The sequence below is a fragment of the Neopsephotus bourkii genome, unplaced genomic scaffold, assembly GCF_033783945.1.
Source record: "Neopsephotus bourkii isolate Nb327-2 ecotype Australia unplaced genomic scaffold, CSIRO-AGI_Nbou_v1 NB_284, whole genome shotgun sequence".
In the NCBI taxonomy this organism is placed as follows: domain Eukaryota; kingdom Metazoa; phylum Chordata; class Aves; order Psittaciformes; family Psittacidae; genus Neopsephotus; species Neopsephotus bourkii.
The window spans coordinates 406,591-421,927 of record NW_026900793.1 but is presented as its reverse complement, the minus strand read 5'-3'; the positions used below and the strand labels follow the sequence as shown (position 1 = coordinate 421,927).

Here is a 15,337-nt window from a genome sequence, read left to right as displayed (position 1 = left end):
CAGCTGCAGAAGGCTGGGGAGGAGCACTAGAGCAAAGACCTGAAGTGCTAGAGCAGGTTGTTGCCTGCAGTCCCACCTGCTGCAGGCAGGGTAGGAAGGGATCAGCTGTAGTTAGACTCCCACCTTGACCACTGCACACACTGGGCTACAAAACCCCTCATCCAGGCTAACTGGATGCACTCCAGAAGCCAGCAGAGCCACTGCTCAGTGCTTGTCTGTGCTTGCAGTGCTTCAGAGATCAAGTAGAGACAGAAGTTTCAGGCAGTGGTTGCTTCAACAGCTCTCTGTGCAACAAGAAGTAGCCATACTGTCCCCATTGTTTTTATGCATAAGTATGGCCTGAAAGAGCTTCCTTGTGCCCTCAAGCATATGCAGGGCTTCAGTTAGAGAAAGAAGAAAATGGTATGAAAGAGAAGCAATGCATTTCCAAAGAGCTTGAACAGGAAGTGCTGTGTCCAGAGAGAGCTCTGAAGACGGGCACTTGGCTCTTTCTGTGGTGGTTCTGTGTGGCATAAACATCTGAGCCTGTACACCCCTAGCCCTTGGTTAGCTGATACCTCTTCATCGACTCTCCCTGTGCAGTGAATTACATCAGTATCTACAGTTTAGCTCAGATAAGGGCTTTGTCACTGCTTTAGGAGTGAGTTGAGATTAGAGGTAACTTTGAATCCTTTGAAACATGATGCTGGCAGTATGGTGCCTAGCGTGTAGCTTTCTGGTCCAGCATCACTCGAGAGGCTAAGAGTCCCATCTTAATGTCTTCACTGGTCACCAGGGACTTCAAAACATGACTTCCTCATGCTGTCCATCTTCCATTGCAGTGTAAGGTGTGTACAGTGGGCTACAGATCTTCCTGCTCCTATTGCAAGCTCCCGAGAGATGGTGAGTATATCCAGTCCCTGTGCTTGGTTGGTTAGAAATTTCATCTGCCCTGACATGTAAGTTTCTCCTCTGGCTTCCCTGTGGTATCCTTCTTGTTTGACTCTCTGGGCAGTGTCAGTGTTACTAGTTTTGCTTCATTTAGACCCTTTTCCCTGTCCACACTACAGATGTTACCTGTGGATCTGTTGCTACCATGTTCTCTGTTCTTGTGAGGCTTGGTGGAGAGGTGTCTTGCTGCATAAAGCCTTTCCTTTCTGTTACTCTGGCATTGTCCTTCGTCCATGGAGTTGCAGGTTGTGTGTTCTCCAGCAGTGTGAGCTAGTACTGCTGGCCCTTGATGGCTTCCCCTTGACTCACCTTCCCTGGGAGATAGAGCTGCATGGTTTTGGTGGTATTCTTTTGAGGCTCTTAGATGAGAGGTGAATCCAGGATCTGAATTTCTGAACTCTCCTTGCTGACTGTAAGACGTTCATGGAACTAAGTTCTGCAGCTCCAGGAGCTTTTCTTTAACCCTGCTAGCACCTCTGCTTTTTGGGGTTGGGAGGGCATGAGAGCCAGAGTACTCTCTGGAGGAACTGATTTCCTTGGAATGAGTAGGTATTCCAGGCACTCTGTAAGCTTTGGCTCTGTTTTTGAGCAGACTTCTCATGTTTTGCATTTCTTACCTGCATACCCCAGACAGAAGGGCATTAAAAGAACTGCTGATGCAGAACTCTCTATTTACTGAAGCACTGTCCCCATGGTTATGCCTTCCTTGCACTGTGGCTCCTCTATCAGCGTTATGAAGACAAAGCTGGCCCAACACAACTGTGGGTTGTAATAAAACTGCCGAGGAGCAAATTAAACAGAGCCTTAAGATGCTGTGAAGATAGATTGTGGCACATGCTTCTTACTGACCCCCTTTTGTTGATTGTGAAAACATGTAGGTAATAAGGTAATCTCTGCCCTTTAATTTCTGGGTGAAACAAAACAGCTTTCTAGGCATATACAGTTGTTGCTGCAGCTTTGCATGAGTTCTTGCTTGCTTTGTGACTGATGGGCTTGAAGTGGACTTTAATATGCCTCTCTTACAGGGAGCAGAGCAGGCCCAGAGTCCAGAGGTGCTTCTGAGGGAGAGGACGCACCAGCTGAGCAAGAATTCAGTAAGAGAATTGCTCTCCTCATCTCTGGGGTTGTGCTCATGTCCGCTTGATTTGCATGGGCAGCTTTCTCAGCTCTATGTGCAGACTGGATTCATATGCAAATTTTATGTGTCTCATCAAGTATAGCCAAAACTCTGCATGCTGTAAACTGCAGATGAATTGGTGCAGCTCTGTCCAACACAAGCTGTGCTTACAGCCAAGCCAGTCAGCGTCCGGCTTTCCCAACGTTTATGTGCAGAATCTCTGTGTGTTCTGCCATGCTGCCCACTGCCCAGACAGAAGAGAGTGGGGAGGTGCTCTGGGCGACATTAAAAAATGAAGCTTCACTAAGCCAGGTTTTGCACTCTTAATTTCTTTCTCTTTGTGATAAGAGACTTCAGCAGCAGGTGCAGGGCTGGTGATGTCTGACTTTGCAGCCCCACAGCTTTGGTAGGGATCTCTTCTAAAGTCAAGGCAGATGCTTCAGAGGCCTTCAAGCACAGAAGCTTGGTTGGATTTGTCTTCTTTGTATTGCACAGAGAGGTGAGGGGGGCAGGGTGTTTCCACATACCTTCCTCATCTGTGGTAAGTAGGCGCCTGATAAAATCAGTATGTTATGATGCATTTCAGTTGCTGACCATAAGGGCCTGAACCCAGTTTTCCTCTAGCATAGAGATAGGGTGGCAGTTACTAGTTCATACTGTTCAGCTAGAGGTGTTCAAGAATAGATCAGGCATAGTAAGGATATCACTGCCATATAGATTGTTCTCAACATAGAGGGAACATATCCAAACGAATCCCTGATTCACGTTTGCTCAGTCAAAAGCCAATCCTAAGAGGAGCCAAAAAAGCCTCTTGTCTGACAGGAGAGGTCAGGTAAAGGAGCCCAACATGAAACAAAGCAGTGGAAGGATGAGCAGTGTCTAGCTCGTTCTTTACACACCTTGTGCCTGCAGAGTGTTAAGACAGAGGATATGCAAAGGGCAGAACAGGTTAGCCTTTTTTAAGGGGTGTTGATGCAGTGGTCAGAAAATAGGAGAAGAGAAACACATGCTGCAACATTATGTAGAACCATTTCTTCTCTCTAATAGCAGAGACAAAGCTTGAAAAACCTGAGCAAGAATTATCAGGACAACCAGGATCTCCAAAGCAGCCTCTCCAGCCTCCAGTTCCTGCTCCACAGCAGGAGTGTCAGCCTCAGGAACAGGAGCCAAGGAAGAGAGATGAAGGGAGAGAGCACCGGCCTTCACAGGAGAAGAGACGAGACATGGACCGGCACCAGGAGCTGCCTTCTCAGAGAGAAGCAGAGGAAACCACACCACAGGATGGTGGAGGAAGCAGAAGTGAGTGGCACAGGGCTGAGTTTTGGATTCCTCTTGCCTGTACTCCATGAGGCTGCAGAAAGGGCAAATCTTTGGAGGAGGTTTGTGTTATACAAATGAAGTAATGATGGGCTGTCCAGCCCCAAAGGCCACGGCCTATTGCCTTTAAGAAAATGAAGCTAGGGCATGGTGGCTTCAGGATGGCACAGTTAACACAGCAGCAAGAGCCTCTCTGGCCAGAAGTTACTGTGGGCTGAGCTCCGAGGAGTAGGGGCTTGCTTTCTGCTGTGTTTTCTGGGAAGGAAAGGTTAGCAATTGGAAGCAATGCTCTGACCACCTTGCAAAGTGGAGAGAAAAACAGCGATGGCCTTCAGACTCAACTGCAAGAATCCACGCTGTTGCTTCGAATGGGTTTAATTTTACCTGTGCTGTCACAATAAACTTAGATCTGAATTATCTTTTTCTACTTTTTCCTTCCTGGCCATGTCTCCTGTTGGCCTTCACAGCAATTATGCTGAAGCGTATTACTCGATTCACCCCACCAGAGGTGATTGTGGGGCTTCTGGCCCCGTACGTGCGTCTCTCCACATCCAGTGTGCGCATCATGAAAAACAAGGCTGGGCGGATGGGGCAAACCTATGGCTTCATTGAACTGGAATCACATGCTGTAAGTGGTTTCCTGCTTTCACATGCTCCCTCTGTTGGCATCTGTAGTCTGTAGTAGAGACATTACTGCAAGAAATAGCTGTACCTGCAAGGCAACTGTCCTGAAGTGAGTCCTCTCTTCTGTTTGTCTGGCTTTAGGAGGCAAAGACTGTCTTTGTTGTCAGAAGTCATGATACTTGGTGAATTGCTGGCATGAAGACTTTTCTTTGTAGACCCTCCTAAACTTCAGCACCTCTTGCACAGATATTTTGTTTCAGGGAACTTGAATTCAATGATTTCTGCCTGCAAAAGGCAAGAGTCTTAATTAACAGACAGTCCCATGGTGGAGGATTCACATTTTCTGGTTCTAGGATGACTCCAAGCTCCATAGCTGTGCTCTCTGCATTGGTCCAGAGAGTGCAACAGCAACGACAGTGCTGCATTGTCCAGCAGCCCTAGGAGAATAGGCAGCCCTAGCTGGCTGCTGAAAACACTCATAGGACAAGCAGAGAACCTAACAATGAATTGATCCCTTTTGTCTCATCCTAAATACCTTTCATTAATGTTTAGACAAGAGTGTTGTGTTTCCTGTCCTAGTATGATTGTCATGTGAGCACAAAGCCTTCCTTTCAGGCAGGCTGGATTTGAGAAACAAGCATGATTTCCTTCTCATGGATGTGAAATTCTCCTTTCTTTTACAGGAGGCGATGAGGTTGCTAAAGATACTGCAGAATCTGGATCCCCCAATCTGCATTGATGGACGTACGGTGGAAGTGAATCTTGCTACAGGGAGGAGAAGGTATAGACAGATGAGGTGGTGGAGTTGTCCTTTGTGTGATGTGCTGGAAGCCTAGAGCTGTGTTGTCAGACTAAGTGCTTAAAGGTTGGCACATGAATTAGCACAGATGTTCCTACAACGTAAAAATGCGTTGGAGAGGTGAAGGCATTGGAGATAGAAGAAGCTTCAGTGATTGAGCAGTATGGGATTAATAATCATATTGCATGGCCTGTTGTTGTCCAGCCATCAAATCCCATTGTGAGGGAATTAATGGGTTCAGCTTTTTAAAAAGCAATTGGAGAGAGTCATCTTTGCAGACACAGCAGAGTGTGGTCATAACTCTTGTGGAGACAATGATGGACACAATCCAACATGGGGCCAGCAAAGATGGTCTTTCTGCCTTTATTGGTCCTGCTAATCATTTTGAGTATACTGAGGCTAATGTGAAGCCAGATAAACACTAACCTGTGACCTTTATCTCAACAGGAATGACTATGGGGAGCACGGTGACAATTCCTACTATGGCCCGGTAGGTCTGCACAGCTTCGCTGCAGGTCACTGGAAAAGGGAGGGAGCACTGGGGATTATAGCCCTGACTTTGTTAGGCTTTTTCCTTTTGGGCTGCTGAAAGTTTTACGTGTTTGAAGATGAGATGATAATGCTCAAGTGTGCTCCTCACTGCTACTCTGCCCCTAACACTGTGTTTGTAGTGTGCATAGATGTGCAAGTCAGACTGCAGGTGCTGCTGGAGGGAGTTCTGGCCTGGATTACTCTGTACCATGCTTATGCAAAGTGATTTAATTGGTGACTGATCCCTGTTCTTGGAGTGAATGTCCCTTCCTTAGTGCTTGTTACTACACTACAGGGCTCTTCCCATACTGAAAGGGCTGGGGGCTTCCATTCAGATTGCCAGGAACACCTAATTTAAAGGTTCATGGAAGCTACAGGGGTCTCCTGCTTTCCAACACCCTCCATTCCTCCGTAGGTGAAAAGCTATGTCTGCTTGTACTCTAGGGCAGCTAAATGAGCTGTTTTCCTGAGCTTTGGGCCTGTGAGAGGGAGGTAAAGCAATATGTCAAAGAGTTTCTGATCTGTTTGTGTTGTTTACTTACACCAGGGCAGAAGGGGCATGAGAGACAGGAGGGGTGGCGAATCACAGAGACGCACAAGAGCACAGTGTAAGTGAAGCTCTGCCTTACTCCTACTGTGGACACTTTTCTTCCTTAAAAGGGCACTGACATGTAGAAATCAGCCCCACAATATTTTTAAAGGCTTAGAGTAGGTTTGTTTGCTACACCCACTTCTGAGGTTTGTTGCCAACTTTGTTTAGTCACATTTTCCTATCTGATGATGTGTTTCTCTCTTCTCTTACTGTGCAAAACTACATGCAGATAAAGAAAACTTGCTGCATGCTTTTCCTTGTTGTGGTAAACGGATGGGATAAAATCAGCCTGGCAATTACTAGATGAGACAGAAGAAAATGCATTTTATGTGGCAGTGCTAGTAGCTGGAAGAACACTCCTGATTCTTTTACTGACTTGTTTGTAGCTGAACTCTGTCAAATAACACTTTGGAAATGAGAAACAGGCCTCACATTATGGGCTTGCCCTTAAGGCCGTTGACTTTTCATGTAGAAACAGTTTGCTCCCCTTTCTTGTCAGAGCTTTTCATGCACCCACGGGGTGGAAGGGATATGGGGAGTATCATCACTTAAACAGGAGACTGGTTGAAAGAGCACAGAAATCTTCCTTGTTCACAAGGGTGGGTGGACACAGAGCCTGGAACTCATTACCCCATTCTTAAGGAAATTACTGGATTTCATGTCTTTGTCCAGTCAAGTGTTGTGGTCTGGTGATCTCAGCACAGCCCCTGTGAGTATGTTTTGATGTGGAAATTTTGCCAGAGCCCTAAACCAGAAGAATTGTGAAAACCCATTTCCCTTCTTACTCCTTAAAGAAAAGAATATGTAGGTCAAGTGAGTGAGGCTCCTCATACCTCTGTTGCCACAAGAGAAAAATTCTTTCCCACTCTTGATCCTTTCACTGATGTAATATTTGCTCATGCTTTTGTCTTTGTAAAATGCAAGTTCTGCCTGTGGAAGATTGTGGTTTTAACTCTTGTCTCTCTGTTCAGCTCCATCAGATGTGTCCACATACATATATGATCCTGAAACTGGGAATTACTACGACCCCATAGCTGGGACATACTATGACCCCAGGACTCAGGTGAGTGTGTGGGAAGGAAATGTTACACACAGTGCATTCTTACAAATTGTTCTTCTCTGGAGAGATTTTGCATCTAGATCCCGCAGACAGGCCAGCATGGGACAGCACAGAGGCAGCTTCGTTTCTCTCAGTCCTCTGACTTGTGTAAAAGGGATACATGTTTCAAAATACCAACTTAATGAGAGGCTAGGAACCCTTTAGTGCCATAGCTGCCTTTTTGGCCTCTGAAGCCCTGCCCTGGGGGGGTTTGGCCTCCTCTTCACTCAGTAGACTTACAGGCAGAGTATCCTTGCTAGATTTTTCTGAAGACCTGTCATATGTAGCTGTCTATTCAAATATGGACAGCAGAGCTCTGTTTCATCTGTGGTTTATTTGCTCCCTGACCCCAGCCAGCAATTGTTACAAGGATGTCAATAAAGAGCCTTCAGCAGAGGTTCTTTGGGACTATGATCTTGGTTTTGTGATTCTGGAGTTACCCATGCTCTGGGTGAGCAGAGTAGTACCTGTGATGACCTGACTGTGGTAGACTGTCTCCTCCCCCAGCGAAGTTCTAAAGCCTTTGCCCTCAGTTGTCTGAGGCTCTGCATTTCCTTCTTTCCTGGTCTCCCAGTCCAATAAGCCCAATAAAGATTGCAGGGGTTGGATAAGTCTTTTCCAAATGCATCTTTCAGAGAGAAGTCACAATAGACCGAGAAGCTTGTTCATCGCCTCCAGAGAGCAGGAGGCGGCGGCATGGGAGCCAAGAGCGGCATGGGAGCCAAGAACGGACAAATGAAAGGATGGAGCCACACAGCAGGGACAACAGGGACAAAAGGGAGAAAGGGAAAAGTACTTCTGCTAAGGTAAATCCCTACGAGCATCAGAATGATCGGAGGTCTGAGGCCAGGAGGCTGAGGTAAGAGAGGTTAGAAAATAGTAATTGATAGAGGATTCAAAGAAGGAGGGACAGTGAGAGGAAGTGATGAAATACATGGGGTCTGCAGCAGGCCAGGAACGTGATTGTTGTCAGGCTGAGTGGGAGTAAGTTCCTGAAATTTTTCTCTTGTGACACTAAGTGAGGGCTTCTCATTCCTTCCTTATGGTAAAGGATTTAGAAACATTTAGGTAACTGAGACACACGTTTTACTCGTGCTGCTGGAAGCACCCAGCTGTTGTAACAGGGCTATCAAAAAATAGCAGAGATATTTAAACATACCAAGTCAGATAATAACAGAGACTCAGCTCTCCCCTCACTGCCCCTTCCAAACATCACGGACAGGCAGGAAGATGAGCCAGGCAGTGCATTGCTAAAGTGCAATGCAGATATATCCTGTACAGTCCCTCCCAGAGGCCCAGTCCTGGGGCAGTGCACTTCAGTGCTGCTTCCAGTGAGCAAATGCTGTCTCCCTAGCACAGCGAATTGCTGGCTAGGAGTAGCTGCCCAAGGTGATGTTTGAGCATGGGTGTTGGACCACAGCCCATTGCTGTGATATGGAATGGGCCTGAGGTTCGCTAGAAGAGTTTGTAGAAGCGGTTTAGCCATGCATGCACAAACTCTGTTTTCCTCCTTGCCTGTTGGGTCTGTGTATATTCTGTGGCATGACCAGTCCTGGGCAGCTGGGACCCAAGGTTGTCTCTAAGATTGATACCAAGCCAGCCAAGAAGTCTCATCTGGTATGGAGGATGCCTGCTTTCAAGGGTACCGATGTAGGACAAACATGGTCTTGTATGACTGGAGGATGAAAGCATCTCCAGTAGAAATCCTTTCATCATTTTTCACGGCTGCATGTTTTCTGTGGATGCTCAGAAGTGGCTTCCTGGCTGCTCTGTGCATTCTCTGACCCCTGTGCTGCTGCTGGCCTAATATCCAATCTTGGGCTTTTCAGAATGAGCCTGGAGAAGAGAGGTTCTTTGCAGAAGATGTCTTCAAAAAGCCATTGCCTCCCTCTGTGAAAAAGGATGAGAGTACAGGCCTGGTAAGATGTTGCATAGCATTAATCAAGTATGCATAGTCCCTGGTCAAGTATGAGTAGTTAATGAACTGCTAAACTAGAGCATGGCCAGGGATCCAGACCAGTTCTCTGTAAAGCATGTAAATGTGAAACTTCACTCCAGGCTACTCTTTGAGCTGCTGAGCGTACGAGTGAGCATCACAGGCTCCTCTTGTTGCATTACTGTGTTACTGCAGTCTCTGGTCTTCTTTGGCCATTATAAAGGGTGTTCTTTGACTGGTATAAAGAAGATCCTGGAAACACCATCACCCTGCTTGAGCCTGGACATATGGTGTGCCACAAACACAGCAGAGAAAACTGGTGTTGTCATCCTTTCCCCTTCCCACCTGTAGTACTTGTGCTTTGTCTTGCCTCTCACAGGCAAGCAGAACTGCAGCTCTTCCTGGAGTGGTTGGTTTCTCTGCTCCTGGTCTCCATGTCCTTTGTGCACACACAGAGGTGTACAAATGTGACCATGCCCTGCCTCAGCATCCTCAGTGGTCTGAGTCATGGCTGCCGCTGCTGTCAGCATCACAGTCCAGCAGAGAGTGAGAGTGGAGCAGACTAGGATGTCATGGTGAGCTGCAGCTGTCCCTGAAACCAAAGGCATAGCTCCAGGAGAGCTATGGATTCCCCAGAATGAGAATGTCTCCCACCAAAACCACCACCTCATTTCTAGCAGCTGCCTGGTGTCCTTGGAGGCCTGTTTAAGTGGGTGCTTAGCTGTTGTGTGCACTGAATCCATGGTGTGGCGGTCTTAACACCTGGTCTTGACTGTTTCAGAATGAGGCTGGAGAGGAGAAGTTCTCTGCAGAAGATGTCTTTAAAAAACCATTACCTCCCTCTGTGAAAAAGGATGAGAGCGCAGCCCCGGTAAGTGGCTCTGTAAGATTGGGCTTTGCCTTGTTTAAACTTGGGTGCGGGACTAGAGAGGCTCACCAAAGCCTGGCCGTGACCTTGAGTGACAGAGGTGCCAGCTGCTCATGACAAAGGAAGGAGCATTGGAGATGGAATGGTGAAGGCAGTTTGATTTATAACGCTGAGTTTGTTTGCGAACTTCTACCGTGGGCAAATTTAATAGCTGCATTCAAGCAGGGTCTTCTTGCTCAAGCAGTCCTCAGGCAGAAAATTTCCAGCTGCCTCCTCACTGCTTTCCATCGCTAGGGGAAGTGACTGACAGCAACTCTTTGCCAAGTAGCTGCAGCTTTGGTCGGTTTCTTGTGCTTAGGTGTGTGTCAGATTGGGAAAGCCTGGCACCAAAGCACAGCCTGTCTAGGGAGCAGAAGGGCTTCTACCCTGTGGTGTTTAAATGCTGTCCAGTCAGCTTCTTTCCATTCCCTACCTGTGTTGCTGGGATGCTGCTCCCTAGCTTCTGGACTGGAACAAAGACACAAGTCATGGGGAGATTGGCTGGGGAAGCAGAGCAGGGCAGACATGATGCTAAAATGCTTTTCTGCTGCTTCCCTCAGCCCAAGGTGGTGAACCCTCTGATAGGACTTCTGGGAGAGTATGGAGGAGACAGCGACAATGAAGAGGAGGAGGAAGAGGAGGACCAGTCACAGGCTCAGTGGCTGCCGCCTCCCCACCCACCAGCACAACGCGAGGAGCAGCTGAGGAAGGCCAAGGCCAGCGATGACAAGCTGACCGACTGGAACAAGCTGGCCTGCTTGCTCTGCAGGAGGCAGTTTCCCAACAAGGAAGTGCTCATCAAGCACCAGCAGCTTTCCAACCTGCACAAGGTAGGGGGAGCTGGTGACTGTGGGGCTGTGTGTGTGCTGGAAGCTGCCTTTGGCTCAGCAGCGTTGCTATTTGCAGAGAAAAATGCAATGGTTGGGTGGGAAGAGCTGTGCTGAATTCGACACAGTAGCAGGCAAAGTTCCCATCAAAGCTCTGTTCAAAGCATTGTGTGAGCTGCTTGTTCCTGCCATGGGAGTGCTGTAATGTCAAGGTGTGACTTTTTAAGCTGTAGCGAGAGAGCTGAGCCTTGGAGAGAGTGGGGTGCTGGCACACACGAGTGCGACAGCAGTAAGAGCTTAGCACATGCCTCCCTGTGTTCTGTGCTGCCTTTGAGCTCTTGCTTCTAGGAGGGCCAAACTGCATGCAGGTTAAAATAGAACTTCCTTACTGTGGAGAGGAAGGGCTCGTGGTCTCTGGGGGAGAACAGGTAGTCTGGGCTGCAGGAGATGCTGCTGTGTTGATGTAGTGCAGGTACAAGAGCATGCTGCCCTACTTGTACTCCTTACGGGTGTAGCAGTTGACCCTGACAGCTTGTATCCGCTGCTGACGCTGGCTTCTGTTTTCCTCCTTTCAGCAAAACCTGGAGATACACATGAAGATCAAACGATCTGAGCAGGAACTGGCATATTTGGAGAAGAGAGAGCGTGAGGTGGGTCTGCGGTGGTGGGCAGACTTGTGTTTGTGGTTCTTCACGAGGGGAGTGTTGGACCCCCCACTTGTGCATCTGTATCTGCAGCTTGGGCATCAAATGCCTCCCAGAGAGTCTTGGACTGAACTATGGGCACACTCTGCAGCTGGACCTGTAGACAGTGCTCGGATTTCTCAGAGCACGTCTTCTTCCTCCCAGGATGTTCTGAGTGTGGTTCTTTTGTCCTGCAAGCCAATGTTGGGCTCTATCCTAAGAGGGACCCAAATTTCCATCTAAAATCAATGTGGTGTGTGGGCTGCTGCTGCCTGGGCAGGAATGGGAGAGCTGTTGTTCAGAGGGTAGCAGTGCTGCTCCCAGTGCCATAACTAGAAGGCTGCAACTGCAGGTCTGGGTTAGCCCAACAGATGCCACCAGGATAGAATAAGTGGACTGTGGATCCCAGAAACATTCAGTAAGTCTCCAGGACAGATTTCCAGCCAGCTAAGGATGAGATGAGTAGACCTGGCTGAAGAGCAGTCTCCTGTGGAGTGTTGAATCCTTTGTAGCTCCTGGGCTTACTTTGTTCTTTCTGTTATGAAGGGGAGACATAAAGACAAAGGAAATGACCGGAGAGAGAAATTCCAGCAGATGGATTCACCAGAGAGGAAACGACTCAGATACGACCGGGACTCAGAGAGGTAATGCCTGCTCTTGGTTAGATCTCTTTGGGGCTGCTGATGCCAGGATGGCGTGTGTGCTGCTGGTGTGACAATGCAAGGAATCAGCCAGTGAGGTAGATCTGTGATTCTCATGGGTAGAGTTCCCCAGAGGGGAGCCTGTTGTGCTGCAGGGCATCTTGGAGAAGGCCAGGGATGCAGAGGTGAAAAGGGTTTAGGAGAAGGCAGAGACAAGCTGCCTGGTGCTTGAGGAGTGAGACTGGGGGGATTTGAGTGTGCCTAGCCAGGCGCAGGGAGCAGAATGCATCCTGTTTCCATCCACCTTGTCCTTAAGGCACTTGCTGTCCTCCTGTCCTGGCATCTAGCCATTGAAAGAAAGAGCAAAGCTGTGTTTCATCTGTTCCACTGACTCAGAGGAACACTGGGAGCTGTTTCCATCTTATGCAGAGTAGGTGGAGGAAGAAAGTGTGTTCTGTGTGGAGCTCTCAAAAGACCTGCCTGCTGCAAGCTCGCGTGTTCCAGTGGGCTGAGAACTGTTAGGCATGTGGTGAAGACAAAACTGGTTGTATGCTTGTCCTCTTCTGATATAGCACCTCAGAAGCAGACCTTTCCTCCATGTCTTGCAGTTTAAAAATTCCCATCTTCTCTTCCCTGTTTCCTGGAACAGCTGTGGATAAAGTAAAGCAGTTTGTGTGCGGTGTCAGCAGCAGCCACAATGTAGAACTTTCCTGAAGAAAACTCTATTTGTGCTGAGCAGTTTTCAAAACTATGGGTTTAGGTTAATGGTGTTGGGTGAGTGATGACCAGGTGGGAGAAGAGGTGTCCAAATCAACACTACATCTATCGAGCTCCATGACCACAGCACTGGGAGAAAAGAAAGATCTGGCAGAGCAGCATGGATTAAGCTTCACTTCCTTGCTAGTGCTAAAAATTGATGAAGAAATGCAAGCACAGACTGCTTCTGGCTTGCTTGTACCATAAATATTTTGGAGCCTGAGCTCATTTCCTGCACCCTGGTGTATTTTCCCCTGAGGTGGGACAAGAAATTTTGCAGTTAAAGCTGTCTGAGCCCTGCACACAGAATCCATCGTATTGGTTTCCTTGGCCAGTGTGCTTTTTGCAGGCAACTTGGGTGTCAGGAGAAGCTGGAGTATCAATGAAGGTGTTATTAGCAGCGCTAAAGATCCCTGGCATGTGTTTGAAGCAAGACCAGACAATTGGTTCTTCATCTTTTGCAGTGACTATGACCCAAGGATTGACAGTAACAACAGAGGGAACCGAATGTTGCAGTCCACAGGGTGGAAGAAAGGCTTCGGCCACAACCAGCAGGGCACAACATCCCCAGTGGAGGTGAGTCTTCCCTTCCTTTCAAAACACAATGACCTGCAGCTAGTAATGTGCCCCAGGATGGCTGGAGGGAGTTCCCAGCTGGACTGAGTCAGGCTGCAGGATGGAATAATACATGTGCAGGCTGGGAGAGGCTGCAAGTATGGTGGCAGTCAGAAAAGGATAGAATTTATATGGGTGTTGAGGGGTTGAAAATAGAGTACAGTGAAGGTCATAGCATCTGATTAATACCTGCCTGAAGCCAGGCTGGAGTTTGAGAGCAGGTTCCCAGCTCAGTGCTCTGCAGCCACGTGAGCTAGAGGAAAAGGTGAACCTCCAAGGAGGTGTGAGCAGAGCCAAAGCCACAGGGCACGTGATGCTATTTGTCTACTCTGCCTAGTGCCTGTGAAGCTCTCGCTGCTGCTCTGGACTCTGGACTTTGAAAGGTAATACCAGGATACATCATCTGATGAGAGGCAGTCTTCCATCAGTAAAGGGCTGCAGGGGTAGGCAGGGCTGGGTAGATCCTGCCTGCTGGGATGGGCTGGTCTCCCAGTGGACTTTAATGTGCTGCAGAGGGTTTATCTGACAAGTGGCTTGCAGCATGGACTGTCCCCCTTGCCCAGGGCACATGAGCAGCACCATGTGGCTGCTGTCACTTGTGGTGCTGTTGCTGGTGGTGGCAGGTCTGTCACCAGACTGCCTCACTGCTGTGGTGTCAGTGCTTCCTCAAGGGGCAGGCGATGGCAGCACAGCTCATGTTGTGACACTGGGCTTACTGTCAAGTTTATCATTAAAGGCAAATATTTGAGGCTTCATGACGTGTTTGCTTGAGCTCACACACACGAGGCAAGATTCCCTTTTCAGTGCAAACAGCAACCCCAGCTGCTGCTCAGCTCTCATGGAGAGTTTCCTGTGACCATAAGACGGGCTCTGTTGAAGAGCCAGCAGCAGTGATGCTCTCTGGGAGTCTGACCTCTGATCAGGGCTTCCCAGACTGGATGGGGGAGCTGACAGCAAAGCTCTTGGGCAATTCCTATGAAAGCCTCCCAAAAGAGCCCTGGAGATGTGCTTGTTTTTCACTGCCAGGTCATGCTGGGCAAAACCGTGTGTCCACTTCAGCCCTACGGGACTTTGATCTCTTGGCCTAATTGATGACATCTCTGGTACTCAAATAAGTCGGACTTTAAAGTGAGAGAAACTTTGAGCCTTAGGCCTGCTCTCCTGGGCTAACTCTAGGCAGGTTTACTGAATAATTCAGATGCTGGCTGCGAAAGCCAGGCCTGAAAAACTGGTTGAAATTCAAAGTGAGCTACCAGAGCCCATGGGAACTCTTATTAGAGGAGAAAACAGCCGAGCTTCTGCAAATGCAGGCTAACTGCAGACAGCTCCCCGGGAGCCCAGCTCTTGCTGGTGCTTCCCTTTGCTCTGTTTCAATCCTCGCTCGCACACGGCTGTTGCCTGTTTTGGCTGCCCGCTCCCACCAGCCATATGCTCGTGTTGTTCCCTGCAGCCAGTCCCTGTGATTCCATTCCCAGTGGGCATTTGTTGGCTGGTTTTGTTGCCCACAGAGGGCTGGCAGTTTCCCCTGAACAGCTTTTGAAGGAGCACACTTCACTTGCTGTTCCTTCTCTCCCGGATCCCCATGGCAGCAGTCGGCTGCCCTGAAGCAGCCCAGGGGAAGCTTTTTCTTTATGGGCAAACAGTGAGGAGGAGAAATCACTAACCCAAAGTGTGTCTGTTTGCAGGGAGAAAATAGGAGGAAGGGCCCTGGCCTGGGGGCCCAAGGGAAGCCCAACAAGAGGCAGTCCAATGAGACCTACCGCGACGCCGTCAGGAGGGTCATGTTTGCCCGCTATAAGGAGCTGGAGTGAAGGGTGCAGAAAGCCCTAAGCCTGTCTTCCTCCATCTGTCTTTCTCTCTGTGTCACGTTCTTTTGGGGGTTTGGTCTTATTATTTTTTTTTTTTTTGGAATTGTTACAGGTTTTGCTGCTAGGAGTTTTTTAATAAAACTGAAAATTTGTCA

General features: G+C 48.5%; 1 protein-coding gene across 4 annotated transcripts in view; it reads left to right on the top strand.

Moving 5' to 3' along the window:
* RBM6 (RNA binding motif protein 6) overlaps positions 1 to 15,337 on the top strand; it is a 57,976-nt gene extending 42,639 nt beyond the window's left edge. For 2 of the 4 annotated variants that reach the window (XM_061346923.1, XM_061346922.1), the window contains 16 exons: positions 822 to 882; positions 1,956 to 2,024; positions 3,095 to 3,346; positions 3,832 to 3,992; positions 4,672 to 4,769; positions 5,235 to 5,277; positions 5,866 to 5,926; positions 6,882 to 6,973; positions 7,645 to 7,815; positions 8,839 to 8,928; positions 9,727 to 9,816; positions 10,413 to 10,682; positions 11,255 to 11,329; positions 11,909 to 12,006; positions 13,224 to 13,335; positions 15,060 to 15,337. In XM_061346923.1, coding sequence (XP_061202907.1) covers positions 822 to 882; positions 1,956 to 2,024; positions 3,095 to 3,346; positions 3,832 to 3,992; positions 4,672 to 4,769; positions 5,235 to 5,277; positions 5,866 to 5,926; positions 6,882 to 6,973; positions 7,645 to 7,815; positions 8,839 to 8,928; positions 9,727 to 9,816; positions 10,413 to 10,682; positions 11,255 to 11,329; positions 11,909 to 12,006; positions 13,224 to 13,335; positions 15,060 to 15,185 — 1,869 coding nt within the window. In that variant the 3' untranslated portion in view covers positions 15,186 to 15,337. The remainder of the gene's footprint in view (positions 1 to 821; positions 883 to 1,955; positions 2,025 to 3,094; positions 3,347 to 3,831; positions 3,993 to 4,671; positions 4,770 to 5,234; positions 5,278 to 5,865; positions 5,927 to 6,881; positions 6,974 to 7,644; positions 7,816 to 8,838; positions 8,929 to 9,726; positions 9,817 to 10,412; positions 10,683 to 11,254; positions 11,330 to 11,908; positions 12,007 to 13,223; positions 13,336 to 15,059) is intronic. The other 2 variants (XM_061346924.1, XM_061346925.1) reach the window with 2 other exon arrangements.